This window comes from Cebus imitator, unplaced genomic scaffold, assembly GCF_001604975.1.
Source record: "Cebus imitator isolate Cc_AM_T3 unplaced genomic scaffold, Cebus_imitator-1.0 Scaffold18, whole genome shotgun sequence".
In the NCBI taxonomy this organism is placed as follows: Eukaryota; Metazoa; Chordata; class Mammalia; order Primates; family Cebidae; genus Cebus; species Cebus imitator.
The window spans coordinates 16,221,814-16,238,337 of NW_016107333.1; the positions used below are offsets into that span (position 1 = coordinate 16,221,814).

The 16,524-nt window shown below is 40.6% G+C and overlaps 3 protein-coding genes and 1 non-coding gene across 13 annotated transcripts; 2 read left to right on the plus strand and 2 right to left on the minus strand.

Moving 5' to 3' along the window:
• Window positions 1-259: 259 nt before the first annotated feature.
• On the minus strand, window positions 260-1,539 carry LOC108290845 (40S ribosomal protein S29-like). Its single transcript, XM_037734010.1, has one exon. It carries the CDS (start codon window positions 528-530, stop codon window positions 360-362), a length of 171 nt encoding a protein of 56 aa, XP_037589938.1. The 5' UTR covers window positions 531-1,539; the 3' UTR covers window positions 260-359.
• A 3,183-nt stretch (window positions 1,540-4,722) lies between these two features.
• LOC108290850 (40S ribosomal protein S29) lies at window positions 4,723-4,956 on the minus strand. The gene has a single exon (XM_017510873.2). The coding sequence runs from the start codon at window positions 4,926-4,928 to the stop codon at window positions 4,758-4,760; it is 171 nt and encodes a 56-aa protein (XP_017366362.1). The 5' UTR covers window positions 4,929-4,956; the 3' UTR covers window positions 4,723-4,757.
• A 2,286-nt stretch (window positions 4,957-7,242) lies between these two features.
• On the plus strand, window positions 7,243-15,790 carry SLC25A3 (solute carrier family 25 member 3). Of its 10 annotated transcripts, none has more exons than XM_017510839.2 (8): window positions 7,245-7,388; window positions 7,615-7,775; window positions 9,367-9,488; window positions 11,892-12,071; window positions 12,862-13,043; window positions 13,854-14,026; window positions 15,251-15,361; window positions 15,446-15,790. In XM_017510839.2, the coding sequence occupies exons 2-8, from the start codon at window positions 7,619-7,621 to the stop codon at window positions 15,604-15,606; spliced, it is 1,086 nt and encodes a 361-aa protein (XP_017366328.1). In that variant the 5' UTR covers window positions 7,245-7,388; window positions 7,615-7,618; the 3' UTR covers window positions 15,607-15,790. The 10 variants fall into 10 exon arrangements, with proteins under 10 accessions (XP_037589910.1, XP_017366328.1, XP_017366297.1 ...); XM_017510822.2 differs by lacking the exon at window positions 9,367-9,488 and adding an exon at window positions 9,070-9,194 and having other exon boundaries at window positions 7,266-7,388; XM_017510829.2 differs by lacking the exon at window positions 9,367-9,488 and adding an exon at window positions 9,070-9,194 and having other exon boundaries at window positions 7,280-7,388; window positions 7,619-7,775.
• Window positions 13,537-13,782, plus strand: LOC119469300. The gene has a single exon (XR_005198103.1). It is a non-coding gene; the product is annotated as a small nucleolar RNA SNORA53 (small nucleolar RNA).
• Window positions 15,791-16,524: the final 734 nt, after the last annotated feature.

Sequence of the window (16,524 nt, forward strand, 5' to 3'; positions counted from 1 at the left end):
TCCGAAGGTCTCCAGCTCCTACATGGGGTAGAAGCTGGGCCTGCAGCTCCTTCAGCTACCACTGGATCTTCTAGATAACTTCTCTGAGTTCTGGGCCCCAAGCATGTACAGCCCCATGGTGAAGGTACTTACCAGCTGTTACAGCTGAAAAAATGTGCAGCAAATGGACACAGTATTATCTGGTGCTGGGGGAAGGGAATAGGAAGATTCTCTACAGTTATATATTTTTACATAATATTTGTTTTTTTATTACAAAGGATTTTTTTTTTTTTTTGGGTTTTTAAAAATGTTTATTTTATGTACAAAGAACTATCATGGTTTTTCATGGTAGGTGTCTTGGATAATCCTTTGAAGATCATTTAGTCCAACTTAATGAAACCTATATCCTTCGCGTACTGATGGAAACACTGGCGGCACATATTGAGACCATATTTCCGGATCAAACCGTGCCGGTTTGAACAGACTCGACAAGAGCGAGAACCCTGGCCAAATTTTCGCGGGTGGCTCCAGTACAGCTGCTGGTGACCCATCTTGCTCTCAGAAAGGCAACGAGGTAAAAGCCTGTTCTGCTTTTTGATATTTAAGACTTTGGTTAGTGGAGTAGCACAGGGAGGCGCACTGTCTCATTGTGCATGGAATTAGTATCATTGGGAAGAAGGTACACAGGACACCGTATTTTAATGTTTATAATAATCATACAGGTAAGCATTATTCTTTCCATTTTTTAGATAAAGAAAAGAACTTAGGGAGGTTAAATACATTACTTAAAATTAATGTTAGTATAAAGCTTTACTTGAACATGTCATGTCTATTTGTTAATATACTGTTTATGGCTGTTTTCACACTACAACCATGGAGTTGTGTAGCTGTGAAAGAGATCATATTTACTCTTTGGCCGTTTGCAGAAAATGTTTGCCAACGCTTGTGCTAGAGAATGAGAGACTACATGAAGCAGCTGAGGTGTCCCAACTGAGATCATCTTAGAAGAGCCAGCAGCCAGCCAACCCATCAGCAGACTTCAAATGCAAGAGTACAGTAAAGATCTGCCAATCCTGTCCCCATCAGGAGAACTACCCAACTGCCTTAAAGACTCCTGAGAATAAATGGTTGCTGTTTTAAGATGGGTTGGTGTTTTGCCTAAAGAACTGATGCTAGGGGCATGGTTCTTTGTTGCAAATATTAAGTTACTAAAAAGAATTCTAAAAAGTATTCTATGAAACAGAAAATAGGTTCTATAATAGGTTAGAATATTTTGAGCACACTAATTTTAGTTTCTATTTCATAGGTTTAGTCCTTAAGAGACAAATACTATATAGATACACAAAATTCAGACAGTATTTTAGTTTTATAATCTGCAGTTCTGGGAAATGAATATATTCTGTTTCTCTTTATTTCTTACCCATAACATTGCCCTAAATGAATATAAATATTTGCATTTACCTTCGAAATTCTTTATAATGAAGTTTTCTTTGTCCTCTTTTTCCAAAGAAATGGATCTGAAGAGTTGTGTTAATTTCAGGTTCTTTCACTGTTGCTTCCTATTAAAAAATTATAATAATTTAAAATATTATAAATGAGAAAAAAAATTGAATCTGTAGAACTCTTAGAATAATACCCAGAAAGGACAACAACAAAAGCTGTAAAAGAGGGATAGAGTCATTCCTTCTGTTATTTTGCAAACACTCCATAACCATCTTTGCTCAAGCAGGCAAAAAACAGTAAGGGCTGAAATAATCAAGGTGGACTTCAGCATGAAACAAGATCTTAGATCAGGCCAAAAAAGAAGTTTAGAAGAGTGAAATAAATGTTACTTCAAAATATGATCTCTAGGTCTTTACTAATGAAGCAGCACTGAGTTAAAGCAAGAAAGTCTTTGAGCTTTTGTTGAATGTTGGAAATACTTGCAAAACACTTGTTTTTCCTAATTATAAAATTAACTGGTGAGAATTCCAGTAAAGGTAATGAGTGAGGCAGATTCGCACTTCTTTAATAAAATAAACAACGAAAAAAACCTACTAAAAAAAAATTGCAGCAACCAAACAACAAAGGGGGTATAAAATTTAAACCAGATTTTGAAAAAGAGCAGTCAGAGACACACTAGACTCAGGTGTGGGATGGTCTAGCCTATCTCCTCATCTTTCCACCACCCCAACCCTGATTCTCCGAAGTACAAGGGGGATGTCAGATTACCCCATTAGGAGAAAACCTTCAATTCTGTGATAAGCAGATTAACAGGGTTAGAAGACAACTGTGAGACAAGTCATGGAAAACTCTTCAGTAGAAGCTCCTCCCTGAAGCTTGGTGGGACTTGCAGAGTGAAGAAGGGCTTCTATCTTTCAGGGCACTATGTTAAATTGAGGGAACAATCAGAAGCCCACAGGATGGGATATATCTCAGAGGGTGGAGTGGGCCATGGTCTGGAACATTTAATAGAATTACAGAGAGAGAGCGGAGTCTAGGTGCTCCAGTAAGGGTTGCATTTAGACTAAGGAATTCCCTTCTCTCCTTTAGTCTATATAATAGTGGACCAGAATGCAGTACCTGCAGTTCAGGGGAAAAGATAAATTAGTTCCAGATAGGAGAGAACAGTATTAAGGAGAATGTCATTCATGCTCTGCCAGAGCAGAGAGGGTCTGGATAGAACATGAGCATGAGGAAAAGATAAGGCATGACAACTATACAAAGACACTGTAGCAAGAAACAAAAAGAACAAATCAGGCAAAAGGCACAAAAACCCAGATAACCCAAGGAACAAATGAGTATTTCTCATGAGTCCTTTAAAAAACAGTAACTTTTTTTTTTGAGATGGAGTCTCACACTGTTGCCCAGGCTGGAGTAAAGTGGCACGATCTCAGCTGACTGCAACCTCTGCCTCCCGGGTCCAAGCGATTCTCCTGCCTCAGCCTCCCGAGTAGCTGGGATTACAGGCGTTTGCCACCACACCCAGCTAAATTTTTTGTATTTTTAGGAGAGATGAGGTTTCACCATGTTGGCCAGGCTGGTCTTGAACACCCGACCTCATGATTTGCCCGCCTTGGCCTCCCAAAGTGCTGGGATTACAGGTGTGAGCCACCGTGCCTGGCCTAAAGAAAATAACTTTTTGAGATAACTACAGATTTCAAATGCAATGGTAAGAAACAATACAAAATATCCTGTCTGCCCTTTACTCAGTATCCTCCAATGCTAACATCTTGCCAAACTATGGTAAAATATCACAACTTGACACGGTCAACATACAGAACATTCTTTCACCACAAAGCTCTCATGTTGCTTTTATAGCCACACCAGCTTTCCTCCTGTTCCCACCCTTTCTTTAGCCTCTGACTATTAATGAATTCTCCATTTCCATAATGTTGTCATTTCAAACATGTTATATAAATAGAATCATAAGGTTTGCAACTTTCAGGTATTGGCTTTTTTTTTTTTTTTTTTTTTTTTTTTTTTTTTCCTGGCTCAGCATAACTCTTTGGAGATTCATTCAGGTTGTTGTATCTTTTGCCATATCAATTGTGTTTCTTTTTATTGCAAAACAGTATTTCATGGTAATGGAGTCCCACAGTTGAACTGTTCACCTGTTAAAAGACATCTAGATTGTTTCCAGTTTGGGCTGGATGTTGCCAAACTGAGCTGCCAAGAATATTTGTATATAGGTTTTTATGTGAACACAGGTTTTCATTTTTCTGGGATAGAATCCCAGGACCACAATCACTATTTTCGGGTGGTGGTTTTACATTCCCACTAGCAATGAGTGATTCAGTTTCTCTGCATCCTTGCAACCATCTGGTGTGTCAGTGGTTTGTTTCTAGTCATTTGGATGGTGTATATCTCTCTATGGTTTTAATCTGCACTGCACTAATGACTAAAGGTGCTGAGTATCCTTTTATGTGCTTGTTTTTGCCTATTTTCTTTGGAGAAATATTAAGTCCTTTGCCCAGTTTTTAACTGGGTTGTTAATCACTTTGTTGTTGAATTATAAGAAGAGTTCTTTATATATATACCAACAGTAGATCCTTACCGGATACGTGGTTTGCAAGTATCTTCTTCCATTATATTGGTTATCTTTTCACACTCTTGATAGTGTCCTCTGATGAACACGAATTTTTTATTTCGATGAAATCCAATATATCTACTTTTTCTTCTGTTGCTTGTGATTTTAGTGCCATTATATAAGAAATCATTGTGAAATCCAATGTCATGAAACTTTGTTCTGATGTCTTTATAAGTTTAGCTCTTACACCCATTTGAGTTAATTTTTATATATGGTATGAGGTAGGAGTCCATATTCTTTTATACATACATATCCAGCTGTACCAGCAACATTTGCTGAAGAGATTTCATTACTTTTTGAAAATTGTGAATGGTATATTTAAAATTTTAGTGTCCCTGGTGTTCAGTGATAGTATATACACATGTGATTGATTTTTGTACATTTTTCTTGTACCTGGTGACTTTCCTAAAATCAACTATGAGTTCTAGAAGCTTTGTTTTGTTTTGGGATTTTTTTTTGCAGATTCCTTGGGAGTTTCTACAGAGACAATGCCATCTGTGAAAAGAGACTGTTTCATTTCTTACTTTCTAATCAGTAGGCCTTTTATTTCCTTGTCTTGCCTTACTGGAGTGGCTAAAAATTTCAGCACTGTATTGAACAAGAGTAGCAAGAATGAACATCCTTGCTTTGTTCCTGATGTTAGGGGAAAAGAATTCAGCCTTTCATCNTTTTTCATGGTAGGTGTCTTGGATAATCCTTTGAAGATCATTTAGTCCAACTTAATGAAACCTATATCCTTCGCGTACTGACGGAAACACTGGCGGCACATATTGAGACCATATTTCCGGATCAAACCGTGCCGGTTTGAACAGACTCGACAAGAGCGAGAACCCTGGCCGAATTTTCGCGGGTGGCTCCAGTACAGCTGCTGGTGACCCATCTTGCTCTCAGAAAGGCAACGAGGTAAAAGGCATTACAAAGGATTTTTAAATTAGTGTAGTAACATAAAGTTGAATTAACCAGAAAAGAGAGAAAGAAAAACCAGACCCTTCCATGACTGCCTTTGTCTATATAAGATCAGACTCCTCAGTCTGGTATTTGAGGCCCTGGACAAACAGGTGCTAGGGTAGTTTTTTAAGCTCTTTTTTTGTTTTTTGTTTTTTTCTTTTTCGAGATGGAGTTTCACTCTTGTCGTCCAGGCTGGAGTGCAATGGCTTGATCTTGGCTCACTGCAACCTCTGCCTGCCTCCCAGGTTCAAGCAATTCTTCTGCCTCAGCCTCACGAGTAGCTGGGACTACAGGTGTGTGCCACCCGCCCAGCTAATTTTTGTATTTTTAGTACAGACAGGATTTCACCATGTTGGTCAGGATGGTCTCAATCTGTTGACCTCGTGATTCCCCTGCCTCAGCCTCCCAAAGTCCTGAGATTACAGGCGTGAGCCACCACGCCCAGCCTACTTTCTTAACTTTATCTGTCACTACTTCCCTTCCTATGCTCTCCACTCTGGAATTCTTCCTGGGACTCTGGGACTTTAGCTGGGCCAGAGGGCTGGGCCTGGGGAAGGGTTGCTAAGAGAGTGCCATGACGCTGCAGCCTCAGAGCTAATTTTTTTTTTTTTTTTTGAGACAGAGTCTCACTCTGTCACCCAGGCTGGAGTGCAGTGGTATGATCTGAGATCACTGCAACCTCCATCTCCTGGGTTCAAGTGATTCTTCTGCCTCAGCCTCCCGAGTAGCTGGTACTGCAGACATACCTCACCACGCCCAGCTAATCTTTTTCTTTTGTAATTTTAGTAGAGATGGGGTTTCACCATATTGGCCAGGCTGGTCTTGAACACCCGACCTTGTGATCTGACCGCCTTGGCCTCCCAAAGTGCTAGGATTACAGGTGTGAGCCACCGCGCCCCGCCTAGAGCTAATTTTTTTTTAAGTGCACATCTTCTGTAGACTTTTAGACATCTCATTGAGTTCTCACAGACTGCAAGATAAGTATTACTCCAGTCCAGAACCAGCCACCTAATTTGCAGGGTCCAGTGCAAAATAAAAAATGTGTAGCCCCTTGTTCATACATTTATTAAGAATGTCAAGCTGGGCATGGTGGCTAACACCTGTAATCCCAGCACACTAGGAGGCCAAGGCGGTGGATCACCTGAGGTCAGGAGTTCGATACCACACTGGCCAACATGAGGAAACCCCGTCTTTACTGAAAATACCAATATTAGCCGGCCGTAGTGGTGCACGCTGGTAGTCCCAGCTACTCTGGAGGCTGAGACAGGAGAATCGCTTGATCCCAGGAGGCGGAGGTTGCAGTGAGCTGAAATGGCGCCATTGCACAAAGCAAGACTCCGTCTCAAAAAATAAAATAATAAAATTCAAAATGACTTAAGAGCATTAAACTAAGTGTAAGGCCATGTGTGATTGTACCAGTGTGAACCTGTAAGGCCAGTCCCACACCAATCTTACATCTAAGGAACAGGTTCACAGAGATGAAGTAAATTCCCAAGGTTACTTTGTCAAGAGCTGGGAAAATATAAGAGCCAAAGTCTAACGGTTTGAACCCCTATTAAACTCTGCAACTAAACTATGCCCCTCCCTGTTGAGCTGAATCTAATGAAGACTTCCTAAATGTATTAAGCACACACAGCACCATCTACCATCAGTCACTTTCAGTAGTTCATCCCTTTAACACCTCAGGTGTTGAATGTTTCAACGTGTTCTATTTCAACGTGTTCTAGACTATTGTGGAAAAGCGGCAAGCCGTCTTAAGACTTCTTACTGCACATTCCTTTCAAAATACTCTCCAGAAGTCTGATGAAAAATGCAGACATACCTATGTTTAATGTCAATGGATGGAACTTCTTTCAAGAAGTACTGTAATGGCAGAAATTGTGATCCAAAATACTGCAGTGATGTTCTAACTCCAACACCTAAATATATCATAAAGCATTCGTATTATTATTATTTTTTTTTTGAGTGACTACTAGATACTGTGATTCACTTTAGAGAACTGAAGCCTAGGCTCAACGAGAGACACGTGAAGGTGAAGGGACAAAGCGAGTAGGACAAGAGCCCGAACCCAACACCTATCAAAAAAAAAAAAAAAAAAAAAAAAAAAAATACGACCCGGAACGCGCGCCTGCGCAGAACGAATCCTCCTGCGCACAAGCCGGGCCGGAAGAGCTGGGGTGGCAAGGGCGGGAATAAGGTTGCTAGGAGAACGCGATGACGCTACGGGCTCGGCGCTCTTCTCCACCAATGGGCGACGCGTTCTTGCAGTGACGCGCTAGCGCGTCACGCTGACGACACGCGAAGGGCACACATCTTAGGGCCCGGAGGACGTTCGGCCTCTGTGAGCGGCAACCTTTCCGAGGGAGTGGTTGGGTAATCGCCATCTTAGGGAGTGAGTGCGGCCGGGCCTTCCCCTGTGGCGGGTGTGGGGAGCGGAGCCTGCAGCCCCAGTGGGGCCGCTGCTTTGGCGGTGGGCCCAGCCGGGAGCAGCCGCCTTCGAAGGCCTCCGTGACCTCTTCAAGGGCGCGGAGGCGGGAAGCCCCGGTTGGAGTCCGAGGGTGCCAGTAACATTAACCGGCGTCTTGCCTATCCTCTAACCGCCGCTCCCTCTTCCCCAGAAAGATGTTCTCGTCCGTGGCGCACTTGGCGCGGGCGAACCCCTTCAACGCGCCTCATCTGCAGCTGGTGCACGATGGCCTCGCGGACCTCCGCAGCAGCCCTCCGGGGCCCACAGGCCAGCCCCGCCGCCCTCGCAACCTGGCAGCCGCTGCCGTGGAAGGTGAGATCAGACCCTGCCCAATACAGTCGTGTGGTGTACTTGTGGTCCGCCCAGCCTCGGAGGCCTGGACCCGGCTTGGAGGACAGGGAAGGACGAGTCCAGCCCCGTCCACCGTAGTACGGCGCCCAGTTTCTTGCCCTGGGATATCGGCCTTGTCCACCCTGGGCGGGTGTCGGATCCTTGGCCCTTCCTCAAGGGCGTGGAAGGGCTGAGGCCCAGTGTCCCTTCGTGACCTCCATGTCCCCGAGGGAAGAGAGGCCGTGAGTAGCTCCTTACCTTATCTGCCGTGAGCCTGTTTGGTCAGCCGACCAAGTGTTGGGTAGTCTCCTTCCCAAACTACTGACCACCCATAGTTCTACTAACTATATTTCCTGTCCTTTGATTTGACCTTAGTTTTCTTAAAAATCGTCCTTTCCTAAGATTTATATTCATCGACGTCAGGTCAGTCATTTTTGCACTTAATTACATATGAGATAACTTGAGGATACAGCTTACAGCCCTACATAGGCAATAGAAAGGAGATGATTCATGGGCATCCCTTTGGTGTGATTATCTCTTGGGATTTTTGGTGGTTGGCCTGGGCTTTAACTTAATTGTGTTTTAAATCCTAGTGAAGTATGTGCATACAGAGAAACCTGAAAACCGAATTGTAGGAGTCCTGAGAATGTTATCTACCTTGTGCCTGTAAAACCAAAGATTTTTTTTTTTTCTTTAAATCATTCATGTGCTTCTGTTATGTCTTTAGTATGGATTAAAAGTCCTTACTTACACTGTCATTCTGTCGTTCAGTTTAAAAGTTAAAGCTAACATTATTTGTGTGTTAAATGTATTTGACTGCAGGAATTTATGTGTACCTGTTTTTTTATGTTATAGGAGTTCATAAGTGGGAATAGTATTGGTTGGTGGCTAGGATAAACTTTGAAGTTGTTTGCAAGCCTTTTACATGTCGAGTGATCTTTCTGAGTTTCATTTGTACTCTGAAGTGTGCTCTTACCAGTGGCCAATAATTCAAAGTTTGACTTTAATTGTAAAAGCCCTTAATGCAGAAACCTTTTTTCCAAAATTAATATGGCAGAATACAAGTTATTCAAGTATCAGATACAGAACCCCCATAATTTTTAAATAATCTGATTTTGGCAGTGAATTTTTTTTTAAGCCACTTAATTGTGGCCAAAGCTACTCAGCTGTGATAACAATATTTCACCAGAAAACAGTTTTCTTTCATTCCAGTGGCCTTAGTCGTCTCTGAAGAGATACTTACTTGATTTTTTTTTTTTTTTTCCCAATCAAACAGAGCAGTATAGCTGTGACTATGGATCTGGCAGATTCTTTATCCTTTGTGGACTTGGAGGAATTATTAGCTGTGGCACAACACATACAGCATTGGTTCCTCTAGATCTGGTTAAATGCAGAATGCAGGTTTGTTTTGCATGCTGGACTAGAGCATATTGAAGCATGACTGACTGTTAAGTTGTAAGATATAGTCATCTACTAACAAGCTGTGTGGAATCCTAACTGTCCAGGAGGTAAGTTTATGACCAGTAACATGAGTTTTATATTAAAATGCATGGTGTGTCTTCTCTTACTACAGAGTACAGTTGTGAATTTGGCTCCGCGAAGTATTATGCACTGTGTGGCTTTGGTGGGGTCTTAAGTTGTGGTCTGACACACACTGCTGTCGTTCCCCTGGATTTAGTGAAATGCCGTATGCAGGTTTGTATTGAGATGATAACATTGAAAGTGTCTTTCATGTGACTTCAAATAAAATCTTAAAACACTTCACAAATGAGAATTTGAAGACATCACAACTGCTAGAAACTTCAGTAGAAAACCAAACTAGAATTTTTTTAAGTTTGTGGTCTTCATTTTAATTAGTGTTTTAAATCCAGTACATTTTTGTGTGAGTAAATTATTCACTATTAGACTGTGGCTGTAAATAGCTCTTTGCTGCAGCTCTTCACTTCTGGCCAGAGCTCTTCAAGCTTACTAGTGCCCTAAATAATCACTTTACAAGCAGCTATGTGTTGGAATGGGTAAATAAGTCTGTATTATGTGAAGTAACGATGTCCTTTATCTACTACTAAGACCAAGGCAAAGAGCACATGTAGATTTCTTTAAAATTCTCTTAATATCTTAATATGAAAATTTTGTCTGATTAGCCTCTTGTATATTTACATAAACATTTTAAATAATTTGCATATCTTTTAATTAAGATTATTGAAACAAAAATAATAAGACAACAAAAATTCATTTGTTCCAAACAGGATTAGAAGTCTACTTACCTAAAAGAGAAAGGAATTTGAAATATTAGGAGAGAGAGGAAGGTGATGTATACCACCCCTTCTAGTGCTGGCAGAAATAGTGAGATAAGCTTTCCCCCCTAGTAGTTAATATAAAGGATATGAACTGTACCTTTGCTAAAACATCTTATGCATATCTCTGAAGTGAATTTAGTTTATGTGCTTTTTTTAAACTTTTAAACTTATGTTTGTTTAGTGTTCACAAAACTTTATGCTATAAACTACTTAAAAAACTAGCCTCATGCCTGCAATCCCAGCACTTTGGGAGACTGAGGCAGGTGGATCACAAGGTCAGGAGATGGAGACCATCCTGGCCAACATGGTGAAACCCTGTCTGTACTAAAATACAAGAAACTAGCCAGATGTGGTGGCAGGCACCTATAGTCCCAGCTACTCTGGAGGCTGAGGCAGGAGAATCACTTGAATCCAGGAGGCACAGGTTTCAGTGAGCCAAGATTGCACCACTGTACTACAGCCTGGCGACAGAGTGAGACTCCATCTCAAAAAAAAAAAAGAATTAGGCATACGCTAGGAATACCGATATATCTATTATCTAGACGGTAGCTTTTAAAAAGTAGGAAGTGGGCCAGGCATAGTTGCCTATGCCTGGAATACCACTACTTTGGGTGGCTAAAGTAGGCAGGTTATTTGAGATCAGGAGTTTGAGACCAATCTAGCCAACATGGTGAAACCCTGTCACTACTAAAAATACAAAAATTAGATGTGGTGGCGGGTGCCTTTAATCCCAGCTAATTGGGAGGCTGAGGCAGGAGAATCGCTTGAATTCAGAAGGCAGAGGTTGCAGTGGGCTGAGATCACACCACAGCACTCCGGCTTGGGTGACAGAGCAAGGCAAAAAAAAAAAACCCAGAAAAGTAGTAGGAGTTGAGTAGTAAGAAATGTCTTAAGAATCAGTTTTATTATGTATTTTTGTTGAAATTTTTTACCCACATAACTGTCACTCCAAGACTTAGGTTTGACACAGAAAGCTAGACCTTAGTGGACAAAAGTTTCTATTTATTATTTTTTTAATTTTCAAAAAATTATTTATTTAAAGACAGGGTTTCACCATGTTGGCCAGGCTGGTCTTGAACTCCTAACCTCAGGTAATCCATCCGCCTTGGCCTCCCAAAGTGCTGAGATTACAGGCGTGAGCCACTGTGCCCAGCCAAAAGTTTCTATTTATAAAAGTAATCATAGAGGCTGGGCATGGTGGCTCGCGCCTGTAATCACAGCACTTTGAGAGGCTGAGGCAGGCGGATTGCCTGAGTTCAGTTCAGGAGTTGGAAACCAACTTGGGCAACATGGTGAAACCCTGTCTCTACTAAAAAGTAATCACAGATAATCAGCTGATAATGCAGTGAACTTGTACAGTAGTCCTCCCCCTTATCCACACAGGCTATGTTCCAAGATGCCCTGTGAATGTCTAAAACCTCAGTACCACACCCGATGTATACTTTGTTACTATACACACACATCTTTAATAAAGTCTAATTTATAAATAGGCACAGTAAAATACTAACAATAACTAATTAACAGCTATAAGCATAAACTGTAATAATAGTTACATGAATGTAGTTCCTCACTCAAAATACCTTAATATTTTCAGATGTCAGTTGACCTTGGGTAACTGAAGCCACAGAAAATGAACCCTTGGATCCTTGGATACAGGGGAACTACTGTATTTACCTTTTGTTTAGTTGCTGAAATTTATTATAGAACCCAAACAAAAATAATCATGAAATTAGATATTTCTGTTAGGTTTTTATGTTAGCTGTTTGGTGCATTTAATTTTTTTTTCTTGTTTTAAATAAAGGTGGACCCCCAAAAGTACAAGGGCATATTTAACGGATTCTCAGTTACACTTAAGGAGGATGGTGTTCGTGGTTTGGCCAAAGGATGGGCTCCGACTTTCATTGGCTACTCCCTGCAAGGGCTCTGCAAGTTTGGCTTTTATGAAGTCTTTAAAGTCTTGTATAGCAACATGCTTGGAGAGGTATGTCATTAACTTTGAAATTGAACGTCCCGAGTGTTAAAGTTTAAGACCAGAAAGGTTCTTGGATTGTCTGTCCTGCCCTTTTTTTTTTTTTTTTCCCTTAAAGACGGGGTTTCACCATAATGGCCAGGCTGGTCTTGAACTCCTGACCTCAGGTGATCCACCTGCCTCGGCCTCCCAAAGTAATAGGATTACAGGCGTGAGCCACCGTGCCCGGCCTGTCCTGCCTTATTTTAGCACTGAAGAAAATGGTCCTACATAGTGAGCAACGTCTTAAATCATAAGCCTGTTTTAGCAAAGACAAGTTGAGAAATAAAATGTACTTCATTAAATTACAGTTCTCTTTTTAATATACTATCTTGTTTTCTAAGTAAGTTGGATTTTGAGCTTTTTAGAGAACTCTGGAACTCCTTTGCATGGTTCCAGGGCTAACTCATGGTATCTAGATATTTTATTTTTTATTTTTAAAGACGAGGTTTCACCATACTGGTCAGGCTGGTCTTGAACTCCTGACCTCAGGTGATCTGCCTGCCTCAGCCTCACAAAGTGCTGGGATTACAGTGAGGCTCACGGTGTGAGCCACCATGCCCAGCTGCATTTAGATATTTTTTAAATGTTCACATTGTTCGCCAAACACGTGTTTGGTTAATGAGGTTATGAGGGACCACATATATATTCCATATCATCATGTGTTACTTGATAAACTGAAGTTTAGTTTTCTAGAACTGTCACTTCAGTTGAAAACCAACACAACAGCAATTCACGTCCTTCCTTGTGTTTTGGATTTTAGGAGAATACTTATCTCTGGCGCACATCACTATATTTGGCTGCCTCTGCCAGTGCTGAATTCTTTGCTGACATTGCCCTGGCTCCTATGGAAGCTGCTAAGGTTCGAATTCAAACCCAGCCAGGTTATGCCAACACTTTGAGGGATGCAGCTCCCAAAATGTATAAGGAAGAAGGCCTAAAAGCGTAAGTAAACGCAAATTTATACTATGAAAGTACTTATTTTTAGTGAACTTTTTTTTCTTTTTGAGACAGAATTTTGCTCTTGTTGCCCAGGCTGGAGTGCAACGGTACAATCTTGAATCACCGCACCTCTGCCTCCTGGGTTCAAGCAATTCTCCTGCCTGGGCCTTCCAAAGTACTGGTATTATAGGCGTGAGCCACTGCGCCTGGCTGTGAACTTCATTTTTTAGTATTAAGCCTACCAGGCTTTTTAAAAGGACTATTATAACATTTAATGTTTATTTACCTGTATATAGAACATAAACTAGAGAGTTAAATTAATACATGGTTTGAGCCCTGGACTGAGGTTTTTTTTTTTTTCCTAAAGTAAGGACCATTTGTCAGTCTACAAATGACTTAATATTTGGCCTAAACATTTACTATTAACTTTTAGTGAGGGCTTGTTAGAATCCTTGTGATCTATTCACAGTTAAGAATTTCTGTGTCGTCAGACCACAACATGCTTCCTTAGATCCACCTTTGTGGATGAATCTTGAACTGAGTTCTACTTGTAAACTTAGTGTTTCTTGTGGTTCCAGTCAAAGAAACATCCAGCAACTTTTTTGGTTGTATAGTCAAAGGTGCTTGAGTCATTGGCATGTGAGAGAAATATACCTGCATGTTAGTCTAAGGTTCTGATAGAAATGACATGCATTTATGCTGCCATTTTTTACTATCAGGACTCGACTTGTGTGCGGACACTTCTGTTAATAATGAAAATCTCTGATAGATAAGTATATGCAACTGGGTAAAACAAGTCTCTTGATTTCCTAGATTCTACAAGGGTGTTGCTCCTCTCTGGATGAGACAGATACCATACACCATGATGAAGTTTGCCTGCTTTGAACGTACTGTTGAAGCACTGTACAAGTTTGTGGTTCCCAAGCCCCGCAGTGAATGTTCAAAGCCAGAGCAGCTGGTTGTAACATTTGTAGCAGGTTACATAGGTATGAATGAATTACTTAGAACACACTTATCTGAAATTACTGATAAATAATCGTTTCCATTATTGGCCTTTTTTGGGAGAGAAAAATATTCGAAAGGTTATAAAGCAGGTTTTTTTGGTTTGTTTTTTGTTTTTGTTTTTTTGAGACATAGTCTTGCTCTGTTGCCCAAGCTGGAGTGCAGTGGCGAGATCTTAGCTCATTGCAACCTCCGCCTCCTGGGTTCAAGCCATTCTCCTGCCTCAGCCTCCTACGAGTAGCTGGGACTACAGGCATGCACTGCCACACCTGGCTGATTTTTGTATTTTAGTAGAGATGGGGTTTCACCATGTTGACCAGGCTGGTCTCGAACTCCTGACCTTAGATGATTCCACCTGCCTTGGCCTCCCAAAGTTCTGGGATTATAGGCGTGAGCCATTGCTCCTGGCGTATAAAGCAGTTTTCTCTTCCCATAACATTTTATATGCTTTTTAGGATTCATAAATACTTGCTAACTAGTTTCTAAAAGGGTTGTTTTATGGGGTGTCATTATTAGGCTTGGGAATGTATTTTTTTTTTTTTTTTTTTTTTTTTTTTTTTTTTTTTTTTTTTTTTTTTTAAAAATTTTTTTTATTTTTTTTTTTTTTTTTTTTTTTTTTTTTTTTTTTTTTTGACATGACAAGTTCCATTTTTCAGTACAGCTTTTTTCATTTTTTAAATTTTTTTTTAAAAATTTTTTGAGATGGAGTCTCACTCTGTTGCCCAGGCAGTGGTGTGATCTCTGCTCACCGCAACCTCCGCATCCCAGGTTCAAGCGATTCTCCTGCCTCAGCCTCCCGAGTAGCTGGGACTACCAGTATGCGCCACCATACCTGGCTAATTTTTGTATTTTTAGTAGAGACGGGGTTTCGCTGTGTGGCCAGGCTGGTCTCAAACTCCTGACCTTGTAGTCTACCCGCCTCGGCCTCCCAAAGTGCTGGGATTATAAGCATGAGCTGCCATGTCCAGCCTGGTTTAGTTTATTCCGAATTTTATACAGAAAGTATTGACTAAAATCTGGAAAAAAAAAAAAACTTAAAAGATTGTTTTGTTTTACGTAAGGTAGATGGCTTGGTAACCCATTTCACCCTGAGTCTGATTTTTATTTTAGAACTAAAAAAATTATTTTAAAGTCAGAAAAATTATTATTGGCTATGTGAATTTTTATTTTTAACTGGCACTGTATGGGATCCTTTATCTTTTTTCTAGCTGGAGTCTTTTGTGCAATTGTTTCTCACCCTGCTGATTCTGTGGTATCTGTGTTGAATAAAGAAAAAGGTAGCAGTGCTTCTCAGGTCCTCAAGAGACTTGGATTTAAAGGTAGGATGTGTTTTTTTCTTGAAAGAAAGAACAGCAGTTTTGGATATGTTGCATTTTTTCATTTGTGTTTCCTGTTTGAACCAGGTGTATGGAAGGGACTGTTTGCCCGTATCATCATGATTGGTACTCTGACTGCATTACAGTGGTTTATCTATGACTCCGTGAAGGTCTACTTCAGGCTCCCTCGCCCTCCTCCACCTGAGATGCCAGAGTCTCTGAAGAAGAAGCTTGGGTTAACTCAGTAGATAGATCAAAGCAAATGTGGACTGAATCTGCTGGTTGATCAGTGTTGAAGAAAGTGCAAAGGAACTTTTATATATTTGACAGTGTAGGAAATTGTCTATTCTATTCCTGATATAATTACTGTAGTACTCTTGCTTAAGGCAAGAGTTTCAAATTTACTGTTAAAATAAATCCAACTCTTCATGATTTGCCTGTGACTTATTTTAAAAACTTTTTTTAAAAAAGATTTAGCTTTAAAATAGTTGGAAAGAATGAAGTATAAGCTAAGGAAAAAATACAAAACAGACCATTGTTGGTTGAATATTTCAGTTGCTATTCATAAATTGTCATATGTCTCAAGTTTTATCACACAAGAAAGTTCCTGTATTTTTAGGGAAGCAGACTTTAAATTTCTAAAAACTTGATTTAATTATAGTTAAATATGTATAATCATTTGTGGTTATTTTGGCAAGTCAATGTCAGTGTATACTTACATTTTTGCAGCATGTACTATACTTTGTTTTATGTTGATGAGTTTGCTAATCCTCATTTGTAAGACAAAGTAACCCAAGGTAGGCCGATTCTTAGAATGCTAGTAAAGGACCAAAGTGATTGACAGCTGAAAACTTTCAGGTACCCTAATTCTCTTCACACAGATTTTTTTTTTTTTTTTTTTTTTGAGATGGAGTTTCGCTCTTGTTACCCAGGCTGGAGTGCAATGGCGCGATCTCGGCTCACCGCAACTTTCGCCTCCTGGGTTCAGGCAATTCCCCTGCCTCAGCCTCCTGAGTAGCTGGGACCACAAGCACGCGCCACCATGCCCAGCTAATTTTTTGTATTTTTAGTAGAGACGGGGTTTCACCATGCTGACCAGGATGGTCTTGATCTCTTGACCTCGTGATCCACCCGCCTTGGCCTCCCAAAGTGCTGGGATTACAGGC